The following is a 10,337-nucleotide window of genomic DNA, read 5'->3' on the forward strand; positions in this document are numbered from 1 at the left end:
TGATTCCTTGTGTTTGTTCCTTTGTACTGAAACTCTGACACAACAATTTCCTGTAGGATCAATAAAGTTCTATTTTATGTGATCTTATTATTGTTTCTAGCTTTTGTCTGCAAATTTATTTAACCAAATCATCAACAGATGATGTCTGTCCATCCATCCATATATTATCTTTACCCGTTTCTTCCTTTCCAGGTCACTGGTGCCTATGTCCAGCATCACTGTGCAAGAGGCGGGGAACACCCTGGACAGGTCTCCAGTCCATCACAGGGACACGTAGAGACAAACAACCATTCACTCTCTCACTCACACCTAGAGACTACATATGTCAAACTCAAGAGACGTGGGCCAAATCTGGTCCTCCAAGATGATAACTTAAATGTAAAATATTGTATGTCTTCTAATTTTTCTTTAAAAAAATAAGATAAGTACATCATTTAGTATAGATTTCTCTTGGCAGCTGGCGAACGTTGAAGCCAGAAAGACGGTTGGATCATTCTGTCATTATTGATTCTGATATGGAAAGAACAGAACATTAAGTGAGACAGATCAACTTTTGTTGATGAACCTGGAACCAAGAAAAGATATCAGGTATCTGACTCGATCTAATGTATCAGCTGAAAGTGGCCCAGGCCCATACAAAGTTTTTTTTAATTTTGGCTCCTTTTGGTAACTGAGTGCTGCTGCCTCTCAGTGAGCAGGTCCCTGGTTCAAATCCCAGTCCAGGCACCTTTTTGGGTGGAGTTTGCATGTTCTCTCTGTGCATGCGTGGGTTTTCTCCGGGTGCTCCGGTTTCCTCCCACAGACCAAAAACATGCATGTTAGGCTGATTGGTAACTCTAAATTGTCTCTAGGTGCGAGTGAGAGAGTGAATGGTTGTTTGTCCCGTTTGTCTCTATGTGTCCCTATGATGGACTGGAGACCCGTCCAGGGTGTACTCTGCCCCTCGCACAGTGATTGCTGGACTTGGGCACCGGCGACCTCTGTGACCCAAAATGGAAAAAGTGGGTAAAAGATAATGGATGGATGATAACTGAGTTTGACACTCCTAAGTCACCAATCAACCTAACATGCATGTTTGTGAGGCGGCACAGAGGTGCAGTTGGTAGAGCTGCGGCTTCTCAGCAAGAAGGTCACTGGTTCAAATCCCAAGCAGGGGACCTTTCTGGGTGGTGTTTGCATGTTCTCTCCGTGCATGTGCAGGTTTTCTCAGAGTACTCCAGTTTCCTCCCACAGACCAAAAACATGCATGTTAGTCTGATTGGTAACTCTAAATTGTCCCTAGGTGTGAGAGAGAGAGTGAATGTTTGTCTCGTTTGTCTCTACGTGTCCCTGTGATGGACTGGAGACCTGTCCAGGGTGTCCCCTGTCTCTTGCACAGTGACTGCTGGGCATGGGCACCAGTGACCCCTTTGACCAGAAAAGGAAGAAGCGAGTAAAAATAATGGATGGATGGATAACTACAAGGCTGCATGGAGTTGGTGCTTACTGTATAGTGCATTTACATTTCAGTTCTTTGATTAAGTTATAATGATTATATAAAAAAAACTTTTAAATAATTTTCTTCATAACTCATATTAATACAGAAAAATAAAGTGCACAAATTAATTTTAGTCTGCAACATTATTAAAGTCTGATGCTTTTACACCCTTTCTTTTGAATTTACAACTATAATGTTTATTCTTTATTATTTCTTTACATTCTGTATCTGGAGAGTAGCTCGAACTTATTATCTGGATCTTCTTGTTCAGCCATGGTGCCGTCCTCAGATAATTCCCATTTCATGCGAAACTGGAGGAAACTGTTTTTCCAGGAACTGTCCAGATGACCTGACTGAAAAATTGTTGGATTGTATACATGGATTATTGAGCATGGACTTTTTTGTTTTTCCAGCTGTTCACTCAGACAGGTTGTTGTGAAAACCCAGCAATCCTGTGAAACCATGGCAACATTGTATAACAATACACCTTGAGACTTTACCCCTCAAAGTTTATTCTAATCATCAGTCAAACATGAGATTAATCTGAATCTTATGGATGTTGGGATTAAGGATTTATTTCTTATTTTTACATGTTCTTCAGAAATTCTTTAACAGCCTTTAAAAGGGCAAAAACAAGAATGCTGAGCACTTTTTACGTTGCCATGTAGGAGGTATAATTAATGGATTTACTTCTGATGCAGCTTTTCATAACAATATGCCTTTCCCAAGATGTGCTGCATTTTTTTAATATAAAAATTTCTGTAAATTGCATGTGCAACTCATTTTTTAGCTTTATTTTTATATATATATATAATTTTGCAAATAAAAACATGTTACACATCAATACTTTATGGAACATGATTGAAATGGTTACAAAAGTGAGCAAGAAGCTCTGAGGGTGGCTTGATGTTTCCTCGGCAACAAAAGGTTTTGAAACATTTAAGCTTGGCTTTAGAAGACTTTCCTCTCAACAGATTACCTGATTCTTTCAATATAGGCAACTGGACTTCTTTGAGCTCTTTATGGTGGTTTGCTTTGTATTTAAAATAATTTCTTGTAAACATAAATGTGCAAGAATGAGATAAACTCCTGAGAGAACTGAAACATCTTTAAGAATCAAAGAAAGAAGTCCAGTTCATTTGATTCACATGAGTATCTAGCTTCATGTTCCTTAATTTCTATCTTTTTTTTAGTTAAAGCTATATTTTTAAGATGGAAAACTCCAACGCTAAATCATTAATTCTTCCTGAGTTCATAAATGTTTAAAAACTTTACTATAAAGCAATAGATGTGTGATAATCACTTGTTTCTTGTTGTTATTTTTGGTGACGTGTTTTTGCAGTATATTTCTAATCAAGCTCAAAGTGATGCACAACACAAACAGCAAGAGGAGTAGGAGATCGTACAAAAGTTTATTGTAGAAACATTTTTAAAAAACAACAGTGCACAAGTGCACAGCATGTATATATATATATATATAAAAACAGCATTGGCTTGTTCTGACAGATGGACCTAATGATAACACAAAATGGACTCAAATGACAACAGCAACAAAGACAGCATCTCATGGAAACCCTCATTATTCTCCCCACAGAAGAATGATCGGTTTATTCCAGTTCATCGACCATGTAGGACACAAAGAGATCACCGGCTGATACAGCGAGCACCTGCCTCCTTCTGAGCTAAGAAACAACAAAAACACCATAACAATAAAAGAAGCAAAGGGACAGATCCACGTGCTCACTGACATCATCATCATCACGGGAGGATGCTGAATCTCATGCCAGTATCGACGCAAACACCAGGATCCCCCTCTCAGTCTCTCAATCATACAATCAGGTAATAAATACTTTAAATAGAGGCTTAAATATGTTTTAATCTGATGTGGCCTGAATGTGAAACAAACGAGTGCAAAACATTAGAGTTGAGTGGAAGAATGTCTCTCTCAGGACGCACAGGCCTGCGGGACTCTTACTGCCATTCAGAAAGTCAGCAGCAGCAGAATCAAGGCCCCGCTGAGGAAATCAGTTCAGCCAGTGAAGTGGAAAGACATGACAATAAGGAGAAGTCCATTCTGTGTGCGCTCACTGGCCCCATCCTCCGATGCCAATCTCCTGCTTGTAGCGCTTGGTTAGACAGTCGGCCTGCTGCGTGAGTTTGGACAGCACCCCTTGCAGTCCGGTCAGGTGGAACTGGAACTGCTTCTCCAAGTCCTCGTCCTCCTCTTCCTCCTCCTCCGATGATGATAGCGAGGATGAGGATACGGAGGACGAGGTGGACATAGAGGAGTGGGAGCGGACGAGCTTCATGCCCTCTTTGCGCCTCTCGTCGGCCGCGGCGCGTCGGACCCCCCACTCGATGTCCCTGCGGATGGACTTGAGCAGCTGGTAGTAGCTGTACATGTCCCCCTCGTCCTCGACCGCCTTCAGGGAGCCCTGGCCCGGCTCCTTGTCCTCCTCCAGCAGCGGGACGTCCCGCAGCAAGCTGGGCACCATGATGGTCTGATCCATGTTGTTCACGGCGCCGATGAAGCGGTTCATGGCGTTGAAGAGGGAGTTCTTCTGGTTCGGGGTTTCTGACAGCTGCATCATCATCTTCACGTGTAGTTTGTGTTTTAGCTTTCTTTATCTTCAGAGGAGCTGCTTCTGTCGTGCTTTCTGATCCGTGAGAGGACGCTTCCTTTATATGCTCAGCTCCAAAGAGGCGGCGCTGGATGGAAACCTGTTCGTCCGGTTCTTATCCAAGAGTAACCCGAGCCAAATGACCTGAAGTAGCACGCACAGGCGAGAACAGGACAGCAGAGAGACTTTGGCACACTTTGTAGGACCGCAGTTTTGTAGGAGAGGAGTGGCAGATCTCTGCAGAACATGCAGTCGGATTCAGAGAAACAGCTGCAGGAATCACGATGAAGGAATAAACTAAATACAGCCGGAGCGCGCAAACTTTCTTTTTGCTTCCCCTCACATAGTCCGGGACCCTCAGGGTTTTATTTTATTACGACAGTCCTGATTTGCCTTCCGGTGCAGAGACGTGAAAGAGATTACATCAACATTTTATACATTCTGTTCTCATGAACAGAAACTGCTGATGCGCAAAGGTGGCGCGGCTCCTCATGAATATTCATCCAGAGAGCGCATCGGCCCATCTCTGCCTCTGTCCCTCAGCCAATCAGGTGGCGACGTTTTGTGTTTGAAGGCAGGGTTCCAAAAAAAAAAAAAAGACTGAACACTGTCATTGTGCTAGAAATAAAAGTGAAGTTGTTAAAGATGCGGAATTGTTGTAAATCATCCTCGTTCTGAGGGAACATGCGTCAGCAGCTGTGTGAGATCCTGCATGCGTGTTCATGAATGTCACGGTGACTGATCCTGCTGTCACAGGTCAGAGGTCAGAGGAGGCCATGGTTTGAAACCACTTTGAAGTCGTTTCTGATCTTCTCTTCTGAACCTAGTCAGCTTGGACTGAATAAAGTTTTTAACATAAATTTCTCTTGAAATTTCACAAGAGATAATTTTTTTTTTAATGGGGTTCTGTTGTTTTGGGGGTCATTCGCAATAAACATCTTACCTGTTGTAGATAGTTCTTTCAGCAATCTCAGTTTGGAGAAACAGTTTAAAGGGGGCTTCACACTTTAATGGCCAAAATCCAATGTTTTGCTGGTATGCAACTCATATAAGATGTTTTTTATGACTGTCTGAATTGTGATGTCACATTTCATCTGATCTTTAATTTAAATAGGGGTGTGCAGATCTATCCAAGCATTGATTTTATCAACACCAAAGTCATGCAATGTGAAGCTAGGAACTCTACACGTCTTCAGCTACACAATAATCAGTGGTCCAGGGCTTTTTTCTTTCTTTTTTTAATTTACTCTTTAGATTTACTGAGAATCTACACCAACATGTAGCATTAGATTAGGAATTTTCTATGTTCAGTGCGTCGCTCTCATTCCAAAAGTATAATTATGTACCAGGGTGGGTGGAAGAACAAGAAGAAACAAGAATGGTGATAACTTCTGAATTGCTAACATATTCTCATAGCATCCATATTTACTTCCGTCACCACAGCGATGACGTTTGTTGTACATCCACTTTGCTTCAGGGTTGTAGACTGTTCACACAGGAGTCTGATGGCAGTCACATCTGAATTACTTTGTGAACAGTCACGCAAAGAAATTGGATCTGAATATTAAAACCTGCAGTGCTTAATTCTGACCGGACTGAGAAGCTAACAGCTAGTCCAAGCAGCAGCTCCTGTCTCAAAACTGTTACATTCATCCATGTGAAGGCTATTATTTATTATTATTATTTACTTTTATGTCATCATAAGGTTCAAGGTTATTGTATTATAAATTAAAAAATATGTCTGTCAAAAGTGCTTCAGGTTGCACCAAACGTGTCTATCTGCACTTGTAAAAGACTGATTTTGAAATCATGTAATGCAAAAGTAATAATGGTGTAAAAGTTTATAAAATAAAACAGCTAAAACATTTGTTTTAAGATGACACCAATCTACTTTGGTCTGAGCTGTGTTCAGACTGGCTGTTAGCTCATCAACCTAGTCAGAATTAAACTCTGTTTTTACAAACTGAGATTGTTCAAAGAGCTATCTACAGCAGGTAAGATAATAACTAGTCACATTGTTTTTACTGGATCTTACTTCAACAAATCTGAGCTATAGCATTTACATTGTTTGTTGTAAAATCTGCTAACTGTTAAATGACTGAAGTATAGTAATAACTAACATTTTAGCATTTTTTTAACCTCTATTGGATTAAGCTTTGTCTTATTTATATTGCTTATTTGTTCAAATTTGCTTGGAAAACATAATAAGAAATATTAAAAATAAATATGTGAAGCATCCACTTTGAGCAAGTGTCCAAATACAAACCAAAGTACTGCATATGTTATTTCTTTAAGTTTTGTTTTCAACAATTTTTATCATCCTTTAAAGCTGATTAACATCTCAAAATCTCAAAAAAGAGCTCAGCTACAGCCCCAAATCCCAAATGAGTTGAACAGGAGGTGCCACGGATGCATTCCCGTCTACCTGGAGGCAGTGCCCAAGTGCCTGACCACAGAGATCTTGGAGATAGTGGGGAAACGTGGCTCTTGACAAGCGGGAGGATCGAGATTGTCTTCCAGCACCTGCAGTTAAGTCCGCGGTGATGAGGGGCTCGGCAGGCTGCTGGGAGAACGTCGCACGGGAGGAGTTCTGCCCTGCATTCAGGCAGTCCTGCTGCCCAAGCGGACCGAGAGGTCTGCTGGGTCTGAGTGGATGGATCAGCATCTGTGGCCAGTTTCTTCAGATCTGCTGTGGATGGACTGTTACAAGAGATCCTTCCTGCCCAAAGCCATCAGCATCTATAGCAACTCTTAATGAAACCAGGATGATGAGTTACAACAACAATTAATTTCCCTTTGGGATTAATGTAGTATTTTTGAATTTGAATTGAATTCGAAAGTGGTCAGCAGTTTCTGAAGGCCTTTAAAAGTTTGTCTTTGGACTTTTCCTGTTTTTTTTGTTTGTTTGTATTTTCTGTCACGTTCTTGTAGGTGACCCTGACAACCCGTTGTGAAACGTGCGTTTAAGAACTAGGGAAAGAGGACATAAACAATAGTTTTAGTTCTAAAACTTTTCCCTCAACAGAAGAACAGTATCTGAAATTTGTGCAGATCTTACACTTTGATTTAAATGAAGGGGCTCAAATTTTAGTTTTTGTGACTGGCTGTTGGTAACAAACCAAAAAAAGTCTGGTTAAGATTGTTCCATGGTGCAGATAAAGAACTTCCTTTGCATAGTATTTGTGTAAAGTCCCTCAATCGACATCCAGCAAATGTCCAAGCTATTAAAAGGTGCAGGTGTTCCTTTCACCGTCTCACTTGCAGTCTGGTCTGGTTGTTTCCTGTCAGGGGAAGCTGCAGCGCTGACTGCCTTTGCAGATTACAGCTAAACCCAAAGTGTTGCACCAGCCAGCCCCCTGTAGTGACAGTGGACAGCTGAGTCTCCCTCCTGCCTCAGCTGCTGGTAAACACGGGGACTCCCACATGTTCTCTGCTCCAGAAATAACCCCAGCAGTACTTGTTACAGTTACACTGCTGAAACGTGAGCTCGAGTAAACACTTCTAGTCAAATCGAAACGCTAGACGATTGTTTTTTGACTCGTGTTTGGCGGTAAATGGAGGTATGCTGGTCACAGACAGTACCAGGTCCATGGCACGGTGAGGGATGAGCTCTCGGGCCTGACACGAAGCAGGACAGGATGACAGCTGGCTAGACCGAGACTATGAGCTCACGGCACGGCTTGTTCCACATGCAAACAAATGAATCAGTGTTCAAACATTGTTGCTCAGCGAGAACGGCGGGAAATGCAAACAGAAACAGCAAAACCTGCAGAGTGAGTTCATCCCATTCTGTGAGTGTCATTCACCTCCTGTCACCCACGTATGGCATCCATATTTACTTTTGTTTTATTTATTCAAATTGGCTGGTATCTCAACTCCCCACCCTGAAGCAAGTGGCTGGAAAAATGCATCATATTGATGCTAAACATCAAAAGTGAAGCGGCTAACTCTTATCTGCAAAAATATATATGAAATATTAGGAGTAAGGCAGTCATCTGGACAATTGTTGTGGTTAATCGTCTGATTGTGGCTGATCAAAATTATTCCCTCAGGAAATGCAAGTCACATTTAAACTTTCAGAACCGAGGTTTAGATCAAAACCATCCTACGATGAGAAGGAATGTCTTTTCACCTTTGATGGCAGGTGATAAGTAAAAAAAAGCAAACTGAAATAGATTTTTGATGCACTAAAGATTGTAAAAAAAAATAGAATAAACAAAAACTCGTTAGCATACTGCTATCTTAAAACACCTTTGAGTTTTTATTATTCTTGTAGACAACAGTTTGAGTAACTCTCAATGTGCCTGGACTAGTTTTGTGCTCTGAAAAAAAAAATGCAACAACCTGTTTCCTTCTGGTGACGTCTTTCTTTCCTGTATAATTCGTCTCGGAGCTCCTGAGACTGGAAGTCCTGCTGAAGAACAAAGCCGAACGAGGAGGGCCGCTAAACAAGAATAACTTGCATACTTCTTGGAAACTGACGTGCTGCGATGAGAATGATCCTTTAAAAAGAAATGTGCAGCCATCATTAAATCTATTATGACCATTTAAATGTAATTAATGAGCTAATTATTTTAAAACTGCAGACGTTACATATTCTGCACATGTGAATCGTTGCTGAAGGGCTCCAATTAGCTGGTGAAGTTAAAACAAGGAGCTCAAAGACACCAAATGAAGCTGAATCTAAAAGCAGCGGAACGACGACTAAAAGCTAAAAGTAGTAAAATGTTAGTTAAAAGGTAAAAGCAGCAAAACACTATAAGTTCAGCTAGCTGAAAGCAGCAAAAGGCTAGCTGAAAGCTAATAATAAACCTAAAGCAGAGCTTGCTGAAGCAGATTTTTAAGAGAAAATGCTTTAAAGGAAACTGGAAAGATCTTTATGTATTTCTATGTGGAATTTATATAATAAAAAAAAAGGTAAATATTTTAAAAAGTATAAACGTTACTTATACCAAAAGTCATAGCACACAGTGGTGTAGTCTATGGGATATGCAGACTTACAGCGTATAACTTTACCCACTTAAAAGTGCCCAATGAAACGTGACATATTAATGGGCTCGTGTCATTGTCAACACATTTGGAACATTTTATGGACACAATGAGTTGGTTCAACCTGTTTTTTTGTATAATTAATTCTTCAGTACTTACTACTTAATACTTGAACATGTTTTGCTTTGATACTGTTTTATAAAATCTATAACATATTTTTAATACAAAGCCCACTGTGTTACAAAGTTTATTGTACATTTATTCAAATAAAAGCATCAGAGAAATTTTGCAATGCTCAATACGCTTAAAAATCAAAATAAATTGACGATTGCATTGTACTAACCAGTGTACTTTGGTTTCTAAGCACAGTTTACCCAGTATAAAAATGTAGACTTCACCACTGATAGCACATGTATTTGGATGCATTTTCTTTTTCTTCCTTCGGATGTTCCATGCGTTAGAGGTCGCCACAGTGAACTGAATCACATGAAGACTTGGGCTTCTTTTTTTTTTTTTTTTTACACCAGATGAACTTCCTGACGCAACCACAGACCACCGAGCTACCACAGCTCTCTGTGTGGAGCAGAGAGCTGCCATAGGGCACCAGATGATGGGGGTTAAGGGCTCAAGGGCCCAGAGTGGAGGCAGGTGTGGGTGCTTCACCTATCTCACCCATATTTTTTATGTTGTCTGTACTGGGAGTTGAACCGGCGATCACAGGCCCACCTTCTCTAACCTCTGGCCACCATTCCCACCGCTCCATGTATTTGGATGTATGAATGGTTGAAATAGTGTAAACACGCAGAAGTAGTTTGAAGAAGAAGTAGTTTTTGTAGAAGAAGAAGTAGTTTGAAGAAGTAGTTTTTGAAGAAGAAGAAGTAGTTTGACTGAAAAAATGAGCAGAAGACTATAAAACCAAGAGAATGAACGCTGACTCAGCATTCAGAGTGCTTTCAGTGTTGGTCGAGTTTGAAAGGAACTGGTTTGGGCAAGTTGTTATTTTGACCTCTATTTGAAGCCTTTTTTTGGTTCATGGCCTACATCTCCCCGAAGCTTCACAAACAGACACCCCCTCCACCCCCGCGCCATGCCACCCTCCTCTCTGAAGATTAGCTGATCCCAGATCCAGCTCGAAAACAAAAAGACAAAACAGGTCAGCAGAGCCCATGAAACAGGAGCTTTCCTGTCAATCACCCCCCCCCCCCCACACACACACACACACACACACACATACATACATACACACACAA

At 41.0% G+C, this 10,337-nt stretch overlaps 1 protein-coding gene across 1 annotated transcript; it reads right to left on the minus strand.

The window, feature by feature from the left end:
• Positions 1-2,946: 2,946 nt before the first annotated feature.
• Positions 2,947-4,224, minus strand: LOC119419272 (mid1-interacting protein 1-B). Its single transcript, XM_037686579.1, has one exon. It carries the CDS (start codon positions 4,069-4,071, stop codon positions 3,562-3,564), a length of 510 nt encoding a protein of 169 aa, XP_037542507.1. The 5' UTR covers positions 4,072-4,224; the 3' UTR covers positions 2,947-3,561.
• Between the last annotated feature and the right edge of the window lie 6,113 nt (positions 4,225-10,337).

The sequence above is a fragment of the Nematolebias whitei genome, chromosome 13 (assembly GCF_014905685.2).
Source record: "Nematolebias whitei isolate Nwh7 chromosome 13, NemWhi1, whole genome shotgun sequence".
In the NCBI taxonomy this organism is placed as follows: domain Eukaryota; kingdom Metazoa; phylum Chordata; class Actinopteri; order Cyprinodontiformes; family Rivulidae; genus Nematolebias; species Nematolebias whitei.

Excerpts from the sequence above, each read along its gene's own strand:
- LOC119419272 (XM_037686579.1), bottom strand. The coding sequence starts at position 4,071 with ATGATGATGCAGCTGTCAGAAACCCCGAACCAGAAGAACTCCCTCTTC.